This window comes from Caloenas nicobarica, chromosome 1 (assembly GCF_036013445.1).
Source record: "Caloenas nicobarica isolate bCalNic1 chromosome 1, bCalNic1.hap1, whole genome shotgun sequence".
Lineage (NCBI taxonomy): Eukaryota > Metazoa > Chordata > Aves > Columbiformes > Columbidae > Caloenas > Caloenas nicobarica.
In genome coordinates this window covers 68,666,456-68,686,712 of record NC_088245.1, presented here as the reverse complement: position 1 = coordinate 68,686,712, position 20,257 = coordinate 68,666,456, and the positions used below count along the sequence as shown (strand labels likewise).

The 20,257-nt window shown below is 44.6% G+C and overlaps 1 protein-coding gene across 1 annotated transcript in view; it reads left to right on the top strand.

Moving 5' to 3' along the window:
* The window catches only part of TMTC1 (transmembrane O-mannosyltransferase targeting cadherins 1), a 148,996-nt gene that overhangs the window by 104,911 nt on the left and 23,828 nt on the right, over positions 1 to 20,257 (top strand). Inside the window, exons 11-12 of the mRNA XM_065646514.1 lie at positions 2,846 to 2,959; positions 18,962 to 19,105. Coding sequence (XP_065502586.1) covers positions 2,846 to 2,959; positions 18,962 to 19,105 — 258 coding nt within the window. The remainder of the gene's footprint in view (positions 1 to 2,845; positions 2,960 to 18,961; positions 19,106 to 20,257) is intronic.

Below are 20,257 nucleotides of genomic sequence, written 5' to 3'. Positions count from 1 at the left end.
CAACTGAAGTGGGATTTAGGCAAGGCTGATATTTGAGGTTGGAAAATACCAGTGGTATTTTATTTCTCCGATTTATGGCTAATAGGCTTTTGTCTTTCTGTGGAGAGGAAGTGTTATGTAGAAGGGTTTGTCTATTGTAAAAGGGTTTGCCTATGGTTTATTTTCCATTTATGTCACTTAACTGTTGTTGTAGAAGTCAAAAGGGAAGGAAGTCTTCTGGAGAGGTGACGTCTGAGCTTGGAGGGCTTATTTCTGGCAGGAGTCAGGTTGGTGCCATAGGTTTTCAGAAGGGCACATGTGTGCCGGGCTGTGGAAGAGGGAACTAGGAGATTTGGAAAAGCATGTTGGAAAATTAGATTGAAATTGTGAGAGACCGAAGGCTTGCGGGAAGCAGAAATGGAAAAACATTGTGTTTCTGCTTTGTTATTTATACTCCACCCTTTCCTGCTTGGCTTTCACTGTGGACATTATTGTTTCCTCTGTCATCGAGCAAACAGCGTTCTCGGCTGGTTAAGAATCAATTAGCAGGAGTGCTTGCCTAAACTCTCCTAAAAAATCCCTTCCGCGTCCAGTGCTGTGTTTGCTGCTACCTCCCACCGCTCAGAGACTCCAAGCAGTCTCAGTCATTGCTACGTGCATTTGCAAAATGATACACACCCCCCTCCCTGCCCATGCAGGGAGAATAAATAGGTCAGGGAGTGCGAGCGGTGTGATGCAGAACAGAGCATCATAAGAACCCAAACCGATTTCTGCCTTTCCTCTGTCACCCCGCACCCCGGCAGAAGCACGCAGCTGAAAGAAGCTTTATTAGTGACCTTTTAATAAATGGGACTGGCAAGATTAAAAATAAATTCTACTGAAAGAGAAAGAGTCCAGAATTAAAGTATTTAAACATATGCATCTTACTGTTAAAACCATATCTCATTAGAACTGAAGTACTTGTGCATATGTAATGTTCTCCTCACCATTAACTCAGTTTGCTCTGTTTCAGCAGGGTCTGTAGTGGAGCCAGCAACTCATTGCACAGAGCTCTGAGATAGCAGCAGTTTTGAGTGCCTGTCCGTGTCCCTGCCTGTAACGCTGGTGCTGATGTAATGAAACCCTCTCTGTATAAGAATTAATATTCCAGTAATGCCCAGAGGTTGTAAGTGTGTAGTTAATAGCTCCCAAGGCCAATGGAAATTAACACAGCTGTAGCAGTCACACATTACTTGCTGCTGGTGCAGTATATCTTTGTGAAAACTAATATAGAAAATCATTCTCTTAAGAATAGCATCAATTAACTGATTTAATTCAGCGATTAGTCATGAAATGTCTTATTCCTGTAGTGCTCCCAGTAAGTCATTTGGAAATACCTGATGATTAGGAAGCCAAATGCGAGGTGTTTTTTAAATTTCAGTAGGCAAACCGTGGCTATGTTGTGCTGAACTCTGTAAGGCAGCCGTGGGCAAAGCTTTGGAAACTCTCACGAAGTAGGCATTAGTGATGCTTGATACCACTGGCTGCAGATAACCAAAAAGATACCATATTCACCACTGCAATTCTCCAGTGCTGTTTTACAATGAAATCCCTGACAAAGGGTTTTCGCAGCTGTGGGTGCATTCTCCCCATGGGAGAGGGTGTGCACCCCACTGTGGGGGCTGTGTGTGACCCTGTCTCATCATGATCAACTTCCTTCCACCAAACTTAAACAGGAGAGACAGACAAGGTAGAGCAACAAGACTTGGGAATTTCCTAATCTCTGCTTGTCCTATCTGAGGTAGGAGGGTCAGAGATGATGGGGGAGAAAAGACAGCAGCTGGCAAGGATCTGCTTGCGAGCAAGAAACAGTGTTTTGTCTGCTTGTACGTGAAGAAATTCATCCATCCTTATTTCCCATTACCTCAGAGAGCCTCTATTTATATGCTGGAAAGGATTCCCCCATTAAACAGAGTACTAACTTCTCTGGATTCTTGCAGGGGAAATGTTTCCGTGGCGTACGTGCTCCTTTGATTTCTTTCTCTCTTTAACCTTGAAGCGCCATTTCCTCTAGCTGTGCAAGGTGTACCTTGCTTTCTGTGCTCTCAATTAAGTAAATAAGCATATGCTCGCTCTTCTCCTTTTGTCTTTGTGCCCTCATTTTTAATTCCAAACGTTAAGTCCAATCTGTGTGGCAGAGGAGACAGAGGGGAGGGACGAGGGACGGGGTGGCTGTGCAGCCACATGCCTGCAGTCATGTGTTATGACAAGAGAGTGTACAACTTGCCAGCTAAGGACGAGGGTCCCATTAGCCCTCCCCTCCTGGCCGTACTCCGCTCAGCATTAAGCAGTGCATGCATGCTGGCTCGGTACTCGGAGCACACTATGCTTCCCCCCTCGTGGCTGATGCGTATGGAAAAAGTACCTTCTGTCTGGTACTTCTTGATTTAAATCAAGATTTTTATAAGGCACTTTGTGACACTCAAGTTTAAGCAGGCAGCCCCTTATAGCTAAATTATAGAAAGTGCTATGTACTTCCCCCTCTAAATATTAGCCTTTTTAGGGTTTTTCAGTTTAATAACTCAGATTTTGAAATATGACAGCATCTGGGTGCAGGGAGTGTTGCCGTCTGTGTTGGCGCTAGAGGTGCCTGAAGTGACAGTGGCCAGGACAAGTTGAATTGCTGCCACATATTTATGTCCACTCGGGGCACGTGGTGGACACACTCACAACGTGAGTTGCGTTGGCGTGAGTGTGCAGGAGGTGACAAGGCGCTCAAAATCCAAGCAAACTTTTCAGAAAAAGGGACCGTGAGAAGAAGGTGGGCCTCGGGGAAGGTGGGGTAACCTGGCTGCTAACACCATCCTGCTTCTGTTCCTCTTTGCAGCTCAGGAGTGAAGACCCTGCCCCACAACGCCAAGGTGCACTACAACTATGCCAATTTTCTGAAAGACCAGGGCCGTAATGTTGAGGCGATCTACCACTACAAAACTGCTCTCAAGTAAGTTTCCTGAGAGCCCGGTGAGGCTCAGGCTATGTGGTGCAGCTTACCATTAGCCCAGCGCTCTCCCGCCGGGTACAGGGTGGGTTGGCCGCTCCTCACCCCCAGCTCCCAGAGCAGCTTGGCTTTCAGAGGCTGAGAAAGTTCCCTGGCTTGGTGTTTGTGTGTCATTAAATGAGGTGGCCTGGCTTTCCTCCAGCTCCACGTGTGCGCGCGCGTGTGTTTGTGTGCATGCTTCAATATACGAGATAGAAATGTTACCATAGCTACACGTTGAGCAATGAGGTGTCATTTACTCAGCTGAATCTATGCTGGTAAGCAGGAGGTAGTTGTCATAAATGCATTTTCAGGTTCCTGGGCCATTTATCTTAGTAAATTGTTAATGGTGCATGCCTGGAAAATGTCAGTGCTGTAGCCATCTGAAGTACAGTAATAATAATAGTACTTACTACTTGTATTGAGGCTTCTGTCCACAGAGCTTTGCCTGAACACTAAACTAATTGATCCTGAAAATGCTCCTGTGCAGTAGCATGGTAAATATTGTTACTATGGTTCTGTACAAGGGGAAGCTGAAGCAGGAGGACAAATTGCTTTGCCCATAGATGCATGTTAAATCTGGGCCCAGGGTTGGGCTGTGAAATGGAACATCTCCTGTGGTATCTCTGGAGGATGCTCTTGACCATGGTGGGGTCTCTCCCTGCAAGTACCATCCATCCGCTCGCTGCTGCTGCTGGTGCCATTAGTGCAGCTCAGCCGGGGCCTCGGCTGCTCCCTGCTGCACAGGTCACCCCAGTTCCCCAAAGCTCTCCCCTCTGGTCCTGGGGGCTTGCGATAAGGGACAAGCCCCTAAGGGGAATGAGTGCAGGGAAAAGGCATGGGGGGGTGGCAAGGGAAGGCGAGAACAGAGGGTGCAGAAAATGTCATGGGGAAAAAAGTTGTATGTAGAAAGGACAGGCGAGATGAGGAGTGGCTCTGAGGGACAGCAAGGACAAAGCTGGCTCGTAGGGCACGTCGAGGTACAAGAAACGTGCTTTCCTGACACGTGGTGTGACAGGAAACTCCAGAAATTACATCTATGGTTTGTCTTCTGGCTAGCTGACAGGGTTATACCAAAGGCCCTTCAGGGGCTCCTAACCCACCCAGATTACGCTGGAGGGACAGGAGTTCATTGTCACCAAGGAGGCCGTGAACCTGGGTGAAGGTGATTTTTAGCTTTTTTGAGCGGCATCCTGTTCTGTTTTACCACACTGGGCATTTAGGAAGTCATTTAGAAAAATCTCTGTCCTATTTTTTCAATGTTTCCAGGAATGGAAAATCCAGCAGAACTATCAATAAATTGTACTGAAGGTTAATTACCTTGGCTGTTGAAAATGTCCTCCTTTATTTTTAGTCTGATTTGTTTAACAGCAGCTTCCAGACATTGAATTTGTTTACATCTTTAAATGCCACACTGAAGAGTCCTTTACCAAAAGTCTGTTCTCCATAGAGTGATCAACTCCTCCCTTAACCTGCTGCTTGATACAACCCACTGACGTAGATGCTGGTGCTTTCAGTGGTGTGCAAGTTTTTTCAGTCCTCCAGGAGTTCCTGTGGCTAGTCTCCAAACTTATTCCAATTTACGAGAAAAGGCCATTGCAAGTTGAAGAAGGACTAACAAAAATTATCCAAGCCCTGCAGTGAATATACTAATACACAGAGTAACGTAACTGCTTCTATTGACATTTCCTCTGTTTGTGTAAATGGAATTTGCTGACAAAAGATTTTGTTCTTCTCTAACTCAGCAGCACCCATTTATTATAATTATAATGCTGTCTTCTGCTCTGCAGTATTTCAATTATGAAAGAGCCTGTTTTGAGAATTGATTGCAAACATTTCCTCAACTTTATTAGATAGCACAGTTTGTGCTGATGGTATCGTTTATAGAGCATCCAAAGCCTTGTCGGGTCTTGGAGCCACACAGAAGCAACCAAGCTCTTAAGTGCTGTGCTCAGTCTCTCAGTGGCACCAGTGCTAGTGCTCCAATTGCTTCAGTAATTTCAGGATGAGTTGGCACTTTTGAAAAGCAAGCTTCTATCCCCCCATTGCACATTCACCATCTGACCTGGCAATGCGAATCAGGAGTTGGGAGTCTCCTGCTGGCTCCATCCCTGGGAAGCTGCATTAGTTGGTCCCACCACCTCATGTCTCTGCGCTTAAGCTTTCCTTATTTTTACCCCTTCTTCCCACCTCTGTCACAGGGAAATTATTTGGTGCCTGTGTAATAAGTGATAAAACCATGTAAGTAAAAAGTGTAGTGTGTCTTCCTGTTGAGAACTACGTTCTGTGTTTTCCCCTCGGACATACCCCTTCTGAAATGCCTCTGGGTTGTGTGCAGGCCTTGCAGCCTCTGCTAGGTGCCTATACGTGATGGCTGTGTTGTGGCGGTGGAAAAAGCGATGGATGTGCCACAGGCAACATCATGGTGGATATAGCGCAAGACCCTAGCCAGGTATTGCAGATAAGAGCAGATTTTATGTCCAAGCTGTTCACTCATCCTCACAGACTCCAGCTGTGCAATCACTGCTCTGATTGTAGACCAATTACTCTACAATTAGAGAGAAGGAAGTAGTAGCTGTAATATCCTGACCAGATTTGGATGGTCCAGGCTATTTTTGGCCAGCGACCTGACCTGGAAAGGGAAGAACAGCTGGGAGGCTAAAGCACCACTTACTGCGTGGGTTTCCTCATCAGGGAGCAGGCAGACCAGCAGCTCAGGTGCTAACACAAGAAGCTTCCCTGATTTACCCCAGGTACCCCTCAGTGGGTGTCTGCTCTCTCGGTGAGTCTGGGTGGATCCACACCCCCCAGATTACAGAAAACACAAGCTACTCAAGAGGCTTCGCAATCCGGCAGCAGCACCGTCAGAAGTACCAGAGATCAAGATATCATATCTGCCTAGTGCACAGTGAGCAGGATCAATAAGGGAATTGATAGGGAAATGGAGTCAATAAGGACACAGACCACTGCCACCACCACCCAGGAGCTCCTGGGAGGCAGGAGAAGGAGAAGCGGCATCACCCCATACCAGCCCCGTTTGAGGCACGTGGGCGATGGCTCATCTATCATCCCAGCTTGCTTCTAAAGCTTATGCCAAATTACAATGTAGGTCTGCTTGATCTCTGGTGAACGCGTTTAACTGCTTGCTAAACAAAAGTGATCCTGTCAGCCTGTACCCGGCTGCTTGAACTGCTCGCAATTACCATTCCACCAACGTAACGATGCGTTTCCAGGCGCTGCTGCTCTGTCAGAAGTGTCGGTGGCCATGTAGCTATTTTGCAAAGCAACCCATCGCTCATGTGAAGGAGGCAGGTGATGTTGTGGGAAGAGGTGTTGGAGTGTACACAGGTTACATAGTGAAATAATAGCGATTGAGGCTAAATCCTGGGAAAGTTGATCCCTAATACTTTAGTCGCTTGCTCCCATTCCTGCTTTCAAAGGCAGGTGGGATCCTCTGCTGGCAGTTATTGGTGTATCTCAGTTAACTTCAGGGCAGGTAAGTGGTGGAGGAGAAGAATGTGTTTTCTCTGACAGCAAAACTGCAGGGCAGGTTGCCAAGGCAAACTTGACAATTGATCCCAACAACCGCCTGTTTATGCCATTGCAGCAAGCCCGTCAAAAAAATTCATTCCACACCCAGCCCAGGGGCCAGTGACAACACCCCGATTTAGGCTTAGCTAGTTAGTGCAATCTAATCATGCTGTCCAAGAGCAGTGGAAATGAAAACTGAAATGAAATGCAGAAATGGAGAACAACATTTGAAGTGGAGAAGAGGAGAATAAAAAGAAAAAAAGTTCTGTGTATGTAGGAAAAGCTCCTCCTGCACATTGGGTTCCTAAAAGGGGAATGGAAGCAGAGCCCTTTGGAGATGCAAGACGAGTGACCTGTAACACAGACCTGATGAACAGCTGGTGGTGTGCAATTGTAGCTGTGAGTTGTAAACCTTTCAACTTACCTTCACTAAAACAAGAAAAACACACTGCTGGATGAGACTGCTTTGCTGGTTCATATGGTAGTGACCCCAGGAGATACTTGCTGGTTTTTGTTTTGTTGTTTGATTTTTCTTTTTTTTTTCTGCAAAAAGTAAAGGCCAGAAATACTTCATCTGAGATGCAAGTTGACCATGGCTACTCTGAAAGTTGGCCTTAATATTCTTGCTGCTGCTCCTGCTGAAGGTTTGCAGCTGTTGCTAGGAATTTCGGAGACCCCTTGCTGCTGGAGATCAAAGAGTGCTGGTCTTATCTGAAATAAAACTTGTCTCGCCACTCTTGTGTTTGTGAGTGAGAATATGAGGTTGTGCAACCTCATGCAAATATGAAGAACAACTCTGATGTGCTAATGAAGACATTTTTACTGTTGATATTAATAGCTTCCAAGCTTTTGTCCTGCTCCTCCCCAGCCTTGTTTGCTTGTAGTTGTTGTTGAGACTGTTTTATTGCTCCTTAGGAAGGTACCTGAGTTGACATGCAGAGAGAGAAAAACAGCAGAGCCTTAAAACCCATTTGATGAACATTCATTATTTCCTCAATAACCCTTTTAAAAATGAAGGGGAAAAAAAATTCACCTTCCCTGCTACAACTGCACTCATTCAAAATTTTAATTCCCAAAGCAGCTCTGTCTTACCCTCTCTATCTCCATGTTTGTTGCCAGGGCCATGCTTCCCATGGATGGCAGATTGATTTGAGCAGCAGCAGGTGGGGCTGAATGAAGCTGCTGGGTTTCTTGCTGGAGTTGAGTGGATAAATACGCTAATAATCTGTGCTATTCAAGCTACATTTCTGTGTCCGGCAAAATGTGGGTGTCTAAAATATCATGTTTTCACTTTCGGACATAAAAACATTTAGATTTGCCCTTAATTAAAAGATGTCAGTGGAGTATTGTGTTAAAGTTAATAGTAGGGAAGAGTTATCTTTGTGTAAAGGCAGACACTGTGACTATCAAATGATAGCAAATAGTTGAATTGGAACTGAATCATTTTTCATAACTAGTTTTTGCTGGATGAAAGTCGCAGAAATGAACCAGGGTTGGAGGATTAAAAAAGAAAGTGCTGGAAAGAAATACCAACAGTAAGGCTCACCCTGCAAGCATCAGGCACGATGGGCCAACCTGGAGCTGCATTTTGGGGTGTTCCTCCTTCCCAAGGGAGACATGGGCAAGCGTGTGAACTGACTCTTACCATCAGTGGAATATTCGATAGTATAGAGTCCTGCAGGAAGTACCCACGGTATGTAATACAGTGAGTTTATGCACATAAATGCACCAGTGTGTGTACATGAGAGTGCACACACGTTTGCGTTGTGTCTCTGTGTGGTTACATGCCCATCAACAGGTTGACAGTCACAAGCTCCCCTTGGGCTTTCCCTGCTAAACGCTGCTGCCTGAACAGAGCGAGAAGGGGAGCAGCTGCCATCAGCAGGTCCGTGCAGAAACCTCCATTTTCCCTCGTGGCATCCTCCAGAGAAGGCAGACTCCGGGCAGCGAGCAGGAACCCTCAGGCAGGCTTGCTCTGCTGCTCGGGGAGCTGTTCTGATGCTTAGCCTTGAGAAAAGAGGGAGAGTGGGCCAGGAGGCAGATGAACCAGTATGAAAACACTTGATGTCGCCATGTGTGGTCTGGCTCTTGCAGAGCTTGCAAATGGTACAGATTAGGGCATTGCTCACAGCATGGAAACCGGGAATACTGGTCTGTGGCATCAAGAAATGTCATGAGGTCACGCTTATGTGTACTTGGTACTCGAACATAGTCTAGATGTGGGAGGAGGAAGGAGGAAGCAGTGTGGGTACCACATCCATATCCCTCATTGAGGGAAAAATATTGGTGCGTAACATCACTGGAATGGGTAGAAAAGGAGCAAGTGAGGCTGCACTTTCTCTTCACTCCATTTTAGAAATAAAGCCCTAATGCTGTAAGGGAGACTCAGGTTTCTTGCTAAGCTTTCCCACACACCTACCCACTGAGTTTTTATATGTCTTAAATCAACATTATCTGGCGTTGTTTAAATTCGGTTAAATTGCACTCTCCATGCAGTAAAAAAATTGTGTTCGTGCAGCCCTTTATGCATGTATGTCTGTGTGTGTGCCTTGAAAATGCCTCTCAGCGTGGACTGCAGGTGGCCTTGGATACCATCTGTGATTTATTTCTGGAAAGAATTAAAATACCTGCACCATTTGTTAGCCTGTTTTTACAGTGAGTCAAAAATGTACAGCGCTGCTTGGCTACGACTGCCAGGGCTACATTTGCTCCTGAAACCGTGAGTGCCCTTCTGACACTTAATGTTACTTGGGTCAGGCCCTTGGAGCAATCCCTCTGGTTAGGCATTTGATGAAGCATCTTCATAGAGACTTCACAAAATACCCTGTGCTAGTGGATGTTACAGACTTGAGCCACAGATTGCGTCCAAGCTGTCGGAAACTTCTTTGCGCAGTGTTCTTCTGAATCACCCTTTGACAATAGGCTTTTGGGGTAATTGGTGCTCTTGTATACGTATGTGATGGCTGTCCTGAAGCTAGACAAAATTGCTGACTGATTTAATTGTAATTGATGGCTGAAAAGGCTGTCTGATAATTTGACTCAGAGAATTAATGGCCTTTACAACACAGTGCATGAGATGATGGCCAAATTACTTCAGCCAGTGTAATTTATTTTTGAACCTGGTCTCTATGAAGTGCTGATCCATCCCTGTTTTGGGGTGTACTCCACCTCTGCTCAGTTTTTCTGCTTTTCAGTGGTCAAATATCAGTCAATCAAGGCACAGACTTTTATTTACTCAAAACCCAAACTGGTTTAAGTGCAACCATGAGCCCTGATGCAGAGGCAGTATCTGTGCAGTGTAACTGCACTGACAGTGGTGGAAGCTGGATGTCCCTGCTGGGATGCACAGATGTGTGTGTAACTCACCCTTGGACACTGGTATTTACAGGCAGGGTCCCTTCCTAGACCCCCTTCCTAGACCGTGGCTTCTGTCATGGGTGCAGGTCCTTCTGCACTGTCCTTCAGGGACTCACCGGCTTTTCAAATGCATCTTCTTGGAGAAGAGCCCCCATCAGCTCTGAGAGTGGTTGCTCCATAGCCTTCCTCAGACACTGCATAATCACTCTGACTACTTACATATTGGGGACTGATGCTAAAAAACTGGGGAATGGAAAATGCTTCCCTAATGAAGCTGCAAAGCTGTTGTCTTATTGGGACAAGACATCTATTTTGATTTTTGTGTGGGCTATGCAGAGAGAAACCTATGACTGTATTTTGCAGGTATTCAAGTCTACTTTTCACTTTTGGCTAATGAAAACCTCCGGTCCAAGGGTTAATTACTGGTTCCCACAGCCATTTTTTTTTCCCTGGCCTGCTGTCCTTGTCTTTATGAAAACTTTACTCAAAGAATGGCCAGGTAGCACTGATTATTGTCATGCTAGATCAACAGAGACCTGCCTTCACTGGTCCTTACCAAGGGTCAGCAGAAAAATTGGTTCCCAGCACACATCTGTCAAGGATAACCTTGAGACTTTCTGTGAAGGCTTGGCAGGAGTATTTGAGGCACTCTGCTTATCCCCAGGCTTTCAAATGGCTCCTTCAAGCAATTTGGGCAGTGCTGGAATAGGGTTGCTCTGATTTACACCGAAAATCGAGGCAACCCCCCAGACATCTCAGAGACAGCCGTGATCACGGATGGCATTATGGGGCTGTACAGCTTTTTCTGGCACCCATGAACCTTGGAAGATGACAGGTGTGATTGCACCCCATCTGCTTAGGTGAGATATATGTTATTTCATCCCCTCACATGATGGTTTGGTTGAAGAACTCACCCAATGATCTCCTGTTTACTATGTTCCTCTGGTTTCTGTGGGCTCTACAGAGGCGCCTGCACTGTTTGCGCTGTCTGTAAGTCAGGCATGTCGTGAATTATTAGTGTTTTATTGGGCTTCAGTGGTTTCTGGGATTTTCAGGATTTACATGGATCCTGCATAAATTCTGCATAAGCAGGCAGCCCAGTTTGATAACCTCATGTTGCCTCGGCATTGCAGGGAACACGTGAGTTCAGCAGGAAAGGTTTTGTTTATTTATATTTAGCTGTGACATTGTTTGACTTAAAATCCTTTTTTTTCCTCCTCAACTGTAACTCTTAAGCTTCTACGCCTACCCAAGTTTGAAAATGTAATGAAAATTTATAAATTGTAGTATTGTTTGATGTGCTACAGGTTTGTTTTTTAAATGGCATGCTTCTGGATATGTGTTTGTTTTGTTTTCTTAATGGATGCCAGGCTTAAAGAATTCATGGGGCTTTTGTCTGTTTACAGATTAAATCTGTTCAGCTTCTCTCCCTTTTTTTTTTTTCTTTTCATGTTTCTGTCCTGGAGAGGTTTCCCTTGATATTAGGGTCCAGCACAGCTGCTGTCCCCTTTGCTCTGCCCATCAGAGCATCATACCCTTGGATGCTCACCTTGGTGAAAGGGTTTGCTGGTGGCAGGGCTCCCGCTGGCTGCTGGTCCTGCTGGCTGGGCTGCTGGGCCGGGGGAGAAGCCGGGACCTTTCTTCCTTCCACCGATCCCTGGCTGCCATTCAGCACTTACGATTAATATTTATACTGAATTGGCCTCTGGAGGTCCCAGCCGAGATCAAGATCTTGCAGTGCTGGCTGCTGACCGTCACTGGGATGTTGTCATCACCGCAGAGGGCTTGTGGTGTGAGCAGAGAGGTGACAGTAAGGGGAAGGGATGTTTTATTATTGTCACTTTAGAGATGGGGCATGGAGACCCTGAGAGACAGACTTGTCCTGGGCTATATGGGAAACTGTAGCTGAGATGAGCACTGTTTCTCAGTGTTCGTGTTGTAGGTGCTCGGTGCCGAAATGTGGATGACTTCTGTCCACTAGAAGGTAGAAGACATTTGAGGTGGGTTGGGGTACCCAAAGCATCTGTGGGGACCCCCCTGCCCTTCAGCAACAGAGGGAGGACACCTTGGGTGAGTGTCTGAAGTTAGCTGTAGGCATTGGTAATCAGGCACCCCCTCCTCTGGCTTCTGGAGCAGGACCTCCATCAGGATATGAGCTGGTCCATGTAACACTAGCGAGGACCCTAATGGAACCTGTAGAACCACTCGGAGATGCCCTGAGAGGCCCTGGCACCGTGCTGGGGTGGGATGGCTCACTGCCTTGTTCCTACATTGCGTCAAGCCCTGAGCCAGGCCACCCCGTAGCTGAGCACGCGGAAATGGGCATGATGCAAGACCTAACGCGGGGCCCTGCTGCGTACAGCCAGGAGCCTGGCTGCTTTGTCATGCTCTCCCTGAAGAAGGTTATGCCCGAGGCTTTCAAAGGAACCTAAAAGTTAGATCTCTCACTCGCCTGACTTTAAACAGGATTTCAATTTTTAAAAAAGTAATAATACAAAAAATCTCAGCCTGCCACAAACCTTCTGCCAAGCTGAAGGGTGTTACCTTTGAGGAAATATTGATGTGACTACTAAAAGTCTTCAAGAGAAAACCAGCTGCTGCTGCTTAATATTGCAGGATCATCTTTCCCTCTATAAAAGGAATTCAAATGCTGCAAATTGAAGGTGTTTTTGAGAAAGACGTAGGATCTGGCTCTGTGACCGACACGTCTCCACATCATGTAGAGCAGCTCTCAGAACAAGGTGCCATGCTGTCGCGAGGCCATGGCCCAAGTTATTGCCAGTGCAGGATCGTTCCCCGCAGGGTGACTGGTCTTGGAATTACGTCAAGTTTTAATTCAGCCTGACATAGAGCTTTATTGAGAACTTATGTAAATACATGAAAATGAGTGTGATGTAATATTAAAATTGGAGAATTGGCTTGAAGTAGTATACTGGAGTAAATATGAAATGGGCAGTATAAAAATTTGGCACAGATGAAACATTATTCACATAACATTCTTTCTTTTGTTGGCAAAATGATGCCAATAAAATAATATGGTTATGTGTTGGAATGGGGCAAAACATGCCTCGAAAACAAGTTGCCATGCTGCCAGCAAATAATTGGGCTTGGGTAATTAAGACCTGACTGTATGCTTAACCGGGCTGCAGTGAGCCTTGGGGATGCTGAGCATTGTGGAGGGTCACGCAGGCAGCGGGAGAGCCAAGAGCGGGTAGCAGGGCAGCATCCCATGGTATGGAGGACCAGTGAGAGGATGTCTGTCTGACTGTCTGTCTGACTGACTGACTGTCTGTCTGTCCGTCCCAGGGCTCTTTAGCCCCTCTTCTCCTCCTACCACCAGAGAGGTAATACAACCTGTTTTCTCACAGCGGTGCAGCAGTGGTAATTAATGACAGCTGCTTCAAAGGTGGAGCATTCTCTGTGAGTGCTGAGGTTAAACGCATTCTCTAATCAGAAGATGCATTAATGAAAAACGGGCATGCTAGATCTCCCCAGCTGAATCAGTTGCTCGTTTTTCTCTCTAGCAGAAGTGAAGACGCTTGGAGCTCCTTTGAATGTTGTGCAAGATGATGCTCACAGGTTTTTTTCTTTCTGCTACTGCTTCCATGGCACGGCTGTTAGGTTAATGATGGTCAGTGTTGCTTACAGCTTTTATAATGGCTTTAAGGTCTCGTGTTTTAAGTCACTGGGAACATACTTTCGGCAGGTTTATCACCTGTGCTTGGTGGGGAGAGTCACTCCAGCGTGTGACATCTCAGGGCTGTCCCACCTCAGAGAGGTGGCTCTGGACTGCGTATCATGCGGTGGCTGTGGGGGCTGCCTGGACCCCTGAAAGCCAGCATTGCAGCCTTTTCCATGCTGTCCCTGGTAGTTTCCTTGGCTAATTGCACATTAGCCTGGCTCCATCCCCTTTTGCTCTCTGCCCCTGTACAGCCACGGCTGTGCAAAAACCACATAAAGCTCTTAAGAGCGAGTAGGGAGTTGTCACGCTAATGCCTTTTGCCCCCTGAGCACCTCTGGCGCCAGCCCTGGGGCTGTTTAAAGGCATGACTGCAAACTGAGCTTGCCAGTTGTTTAAGTGGTCTCTCTCGATCTGAATTAAAAGAATTAAAATTCTTGGTGGATTATAGGCTGTAGCCATGACAACAAATTCTCTGCCTTTCTCTTTTTTTCTGGATTTGTCTTGCATTTCAGAAATGTTGCCAAACAAAACTCCTCATTTTTTTTTTCTAATCTAATGTTTCAGGTGATAGCAGCATTAAATGAAAAAGCAAAATAAATGGTCATCAGCATTTTGATGACTGTATATGTTTTATGCCTGGTATCTTCTTGTGAAACTGAAAATCTATTGACTGTGCAAGTCAATAAGGCTTTTGTTCAGTGGTGTTAGAGGGAATTTTGCTAGCCTAAAAAAAGTGAGAATAATTACTAACAGGAGTTCTTGCGCAGTGTATACCTGTAACAGTTAAAGGGAAAGCTGCTTAAATTTATTCTGACAATTGCAGATACAGCACTGGAGGAATCATTTGAATTATTCATTCTGCAACAAGGAAACATCCCACTTGTCTTCTCTTCAGAAATGAAATCTCGGTCTGATTGAAAATATACTTTTATGGGTTGTTTTCCTTTTTTTTTGTTTTTAAAGTAATTTTGCCGTTTCAAGGCTTCTATTAGAATTAACTGTGAATGCAGGTTTTTAAAGAAAATTATTCTGATTTCTAAAAGAACGAAACTGGTTTTTTTACATAAACTGCTTCTTGTAGAATGAGTTTAATGAAATTCAGCTTTCTTTCATAAATAATGCAGCACTTGCATTTGATTAGGTGAAGCCTAGAGGAATTTCTACCTAATCAGATGCATAGCAAGCAGGATATTGCTTGCAGACTGCTACTATTATCAGTGGTGGTGGCAAGCAAAATACAGCTCCATGTGTGTCCAGATGGAAAGCTTTGTTTCTTCAGAGAAGCTGCAAAACAAGGTATATATGTTGCAGCAACTGATTCGCTGAGCCTCAGAGTGTCTTGGCTATTTATAAAATAAGGCCTGGGTTCTGACTATTTTCATTATTGTGGCATGAAGAAACTTGAGGTTAACTGGAGAGCTCTTTGTCCTGGTAATGGGTTTCTGAACCTTCCAAGAAATAAACGTGTGCGGAAGAGACAACCTTTACATCAGAGAGCTTATGGTCAAAATAAGCAAGATGGACATTGGGAATCATTTGGACCTATTCCAAAAGTCTTGAAAAATGACACAAACCTCTCGATACCATGAAAATGGAAAAAAATGTATATGTGCCATCATTTATTAAAATGTCACAGCAAAAAGCAAACCAGTTTACAAGCGCTGTATCTGCAAGTTTCGCAGAAATATTTTGAGAGTTTTTGAGTAAATGTTGCTTTAATTAGTCACCTGTGGTCAACTTTTATGATACCCTGTAAATCCAGCCACAAGAGTTTTTTCTGCTCTGGTTTTATCCCCAGGAAGCTGTTATTAACAGCAGTGGGTGTGCATGAAGAGAGCCCAGTTTGAGTAGGGCCATTAGTCCTTTAGTCATCATCCATATTAATAAATAAAAAAGGGCCTGGGCCCCTTTCTCTAGCCCTGATGCCAATTGGCATAAATTGACCTGCAAGCATTCAGATAGTGCTTGTGTCCTCTGAGACACAGTGGCTGAGCCCAAGCTGGCTTTTGGGACCAGACCCTGGTCTGGGCTCAGCCCTGGAATGCTCCTGGGAACTATCTGAGGCGGGTGTTAAACAGTTAGGGATTGTGTTAATAGTATAACAGTGTAGATGGTCACGGACTCAGGCTCTGTCTCTGGTTACTTTATTAAAAGTGATGCTCTCTTAGGGCTTGATTATGCTCTGGGCCGAACTGAGTTGAGTGGCGTCTTGTTTTACCACCGTAATGAAGTAATACTCCAAATAAAAGAATAAAGATCTGAACCCTAATGGCAAAGTCCAACAACACTGCCTTATCTCACTGTGCTCAGATTTTTTTCTTAACGTTTACTTGGATATGTAAAATTGCAAATGTCGGAAGTTCTTTGGGATGGATGCTAAGCGGGTTTAAGCTTAAGGTTCTTTTTTCACTTACATTTCTTGGAAAGGGCAATGAGATGTAATGAATAAATGTAAAACACAAGAAATAGAGCCCAGAATCTACGGGAGATGTGCTTGCATCCTGTGATTTGCTGTCAAGAGGTTTTAGTACTGAGCTTAGAAGTGTATTTATGGAACTGTTGGTCAGAACTGTGCAGTTTAAAGGTGAAATCCGTTCTCTTTTTTAATCTTGAGTTTTCATTCCTCTCAAAATTGGTGCAAGCAAATCTCCTGGGCCTAAAATGTCACGGGAGCACTGGAGGCCAAGAATAGAATTAATTTCTGAAAGTTTGAAAGCAAAATCATCAGTTTTCGGGCTGTAAAATGGTAATCTGTTTCTGACTTTCCCAAGAACAGTCTGAAATACTTTTGGCTGCTCATAACTCAAGCGACTTCATGTCAGATATTAGAGCTGGTTTTGTGTGTGAGTACTGACAGAAGTAGTACATAGCTTTTATCACAGCCAACTGAAAAAAAAGACCTCAAAAATATAACTCCCAAACCTTTTTTTTGATCCAAAACTATGTCAAAATCCCATGGATGAAATGGGGAAAAAAGCTAAGCCCTCGGTCGTTTTCCCTAGGATAGATAGGATGTTCTTCGCTCAATGTCCTGGTCAAGGTATCCCACAGAGTTGCATCCCAAGTGCTGAAGAGCAAGCAAGCCAGTCCTTTCCATCGCTCCCCTGCTGTTGCTGTGGGAAGTATTTCTGCCAGCCTGCTTCAGCTGGGAAGGCTTAGCCTTGATAACCAGTGGATTTTAGGGCCAAGGTCAAGACTCAGCACTATACCCTTACGACCACCTTGTCTTTAGCTGATGCTTCTCCAAGCACAGGCAGCCTCTCGCGTCCCAAAACGCACAGACTCACTGGGTGGCTTCCGTGATGGAAAGTGATGCTGTTTCTGTGCCATCTGCAGCCTGACATCGGATTTCCTACTCTTTGCTCCTCTGTGACAAGATCAATTAGGGAATTCTTCAAAAATCAGTTGAGCGGGGAGTGCAGGTAACGTGGGCGAACAGACACCGGGCAGTGCGGGCATTTGAGACATGTAAACTGCACCTGAGAGCTTGCAGCAGGAGAAGTGGTTACCTCTGAGAACGGGGTGCTTATCTCTACCCGAGGGATGTTTACAGAGTCCACAGTCCTTAGTTACTGAGTGGTGGTCGCTACATTTATCTTTTGTCAGTATAACAGGCAAAGTTTTTTTTAAAAAGTGTCTGCATCCTGGACTGCTGTCTCCTGGACTATGTGGCTTTGCAGTCATCGTCAACTAAGCTTGGTGTTGGGTGGAAAAAGGATTTTGGGGCTTTTCTCCTGCTTAGTTTGTAAGAAACATCCTGGTTTTGTTATCAGTGCGTGTCCATTTTTCCCGGAGTTCCCTCGTGCTTCACACTGTGTTCATCTCCCCAGCTTCACCCCCACGAAAGACGCTGCCAGAATCACTTATGTGCAGTGGAGCGAAAATGCGAATGATACAAATGTTGCAGCAGTGTATAAAATGCTAAATTATTCATGGTACTTCAGCACAGAAAATCTCAGGGCTGAACTGACATAATGAAAAACTCCAGGAAAAAAAAAAAAAAAAAAAAACACAAACACATACACAAAAACAAACAAACAAACAAAACCCACCATGGAGGGTCTTATATTAAAACCAGTTGCAAACTTTAGAGTTAGACTGTATTATAGAATCTTAATCCTTTCTTCTTCCTTTAAATGCCCCTCCTCATGCTGTACCCTGGGCTATCATAGCCAACTGCTTTTAACATCATTATCCACATCACTTTCCCATGAACAGGGACCTAAGGCAAAGAAATGTCAGATGGCTTGTCCTGGTCCGAAATAGAAAATCTGTACTGGCAGCAGGATTTGCAACTAGATCTTCTCAAACCGAAGCCTTGACCATCTTTAACTTGCTTCTTCCTCTGTGTCGTGAATGAAATGATCATCAGGAATTGTTCAATGGGCAAGTGCCTGTGCACCATCTCATACCAGAGCAGCAGACAGACACACAGCTGGTCTCCCAGCTTGCCTGAGACCCCCATGGGCTGCTGCCACAGCTTTATTTCTTTATCGTAATGAACCTTAGTTTGCACCCGTCTATGACACAAAGGGTCCTGGGTGTTAATCTTGCCCTGGATCATTTTCACCTCTGGGGTTTTCTGGTGTAAGACGTACAAACGAAAATATTAATGTAGGAGCACAATTTTGTCTGAGAATTGGACCATGACATGCTTCTTAATTCATGGCAAATTTTAATGGAGATGCACCGTGCCCAATATGTAGTGTTATAACTGAAACAGGTAGACTTAAAGATCAACAGATCAGTGAAAAGGACAACTGAACCAAGTGGTGAAAAAATACAACTAGAAGCTTAGGGAATTCATAGTGTTAAACAGTCTGTTTCCAGATATTTTTATCATTTTGCTTGATCCTGAAAACATTGTTCAACAGCCGATTTCAAGTTTCCTTTTGCACTTTATTATCACTTCTATTGTGGAAAACTGATTTAAAAAACCAAAACAAACACAAACAACAACAACAAAAAACAGATCAATTTGAACAGCATTGTATTGGCTTCTGTACATGTCAAAACATACTTCCATTGGAAACATATTTTTGACAAAACAGTTCTTGCTTGTTTAAAAACATTTTGAATAAAGACATTCAAGCCGCTTTAGTCACTTTGCCTTTTGCTTGGAGGGTAAAATAGGCTTTTGAAGCTGTTCAGTGTTCCCTTTTGCCCTGGAGGCATGCAGGAACTGTAGGAGAAGATCTGATTTGCAGTTTCTTTGGGAGTTGAAAAGGTTCCTCAGGATCCCACAAGGACCAGCAGCAAATGGAGGGTAAACAGTGATTCCTAGCCAGCATCCTTTGCTTTACCGAGTGCCAAGCAGCAGCGGTGGCAGCATTAGTAACCTCAGCTTTATTTGTCAATTAATGAGCGTCTGTAACTTGATATTTCGTTTTTCCTAGGCTCTACCCTCGTCACGCAAGTGCTCTCAACAACCTGGGGACGTTGACCAAAGATGTGGTGGAGGCAAAGGACTACTACAGACGGGCCCTTCAGTTAAACCCTCAGCACAACCGAGCTCTCTTCAATCTCGGCAACCTGCTCAAGTAAGTTGAATGTGGAACTGGCACCAAGGAAATTCACATTATCTCTACACACATCAACAAAGTAGATTTTGCTGCCAAGTGGCGAAGGAATGGCATTATTTCCTATTGGTGGTCAAGACTGCCGGCACAAAGGTGAGGCTTAGTTTGAATATCCTTATACCGTCCACCACATCACTTCAGGTACTGTTTACAATTGTGTTTCAGCTGGAGGGAATTCACTTGTTCCAAATCAGGAAGCAAAAAATGAGGTGCCTAAACCCAACTAGTCACCCAAGACTCCCATCTCAATGGAGCGGTGTAAACCTTTCCGGTGGAGCAAGCCATGTTGTTCAAAGACAGGCATGTGATGCAGATCTAATAAATAACACAGATCCAACAAATCCCCCTCTGCACGTTCCCACTTCTCCTCATTAGCTGTATGGAAGGTCGATGCCTAGTTTAGGCGTAAGCACTGAATCCTGAGGTGCTCAGAGGAGCAGAAGGTTCATCCCATTGCAGAGGGGGTGCGTCTGGATTCGAGGGGAAAGCTGGCTTTACATCCCCGTATGGTTACTCTGCTGAGCAAGAGAACAAGTTAATCAGCTCATAATTTTACTCATTGTTATTTAGAGTGTCAGCCTTGAGTAAGGAGAACAGCAGATGATCATAATCATGCGAATAAATTTGACTAACCATATCTAAACACTGAACTTAAATCTACACAAGAAGCTTTGCAAGTATGATAAGATCCACTTGGGGTGCAATTAAAAAATATATATCTCTCTACTCATGCATTACTATTTCACATCAGCAAAAACCCCGTTGTTTTCGTGAGGATAGTGTGTTATTTGCTGACAGAACTGCATAAACTACAGCAGTAAAAGCAAAGTTATCAGAATAATATTACAAGTAAACTTGATGGATTTGGGTTAGAATATTGCAGCTGAGTAATTCTTAAATAAAAAGTAGATGAGTGCTTTACTGGAAATGCTAGAAAGAAAGGAAAATGGTAAAGACAGTCTTATTGCAAGAGAAATGGAAGATCTTTGTATTATTCATTGAATTCGGTTGATTGAAATTAATCTTAGGTGGCAATGCTGTTTAAATATACATATTGTCCTTTCAATCCATCGTGTTTGCCTTAGTTATTATTCTCTGTGATTTTTTTTAAAT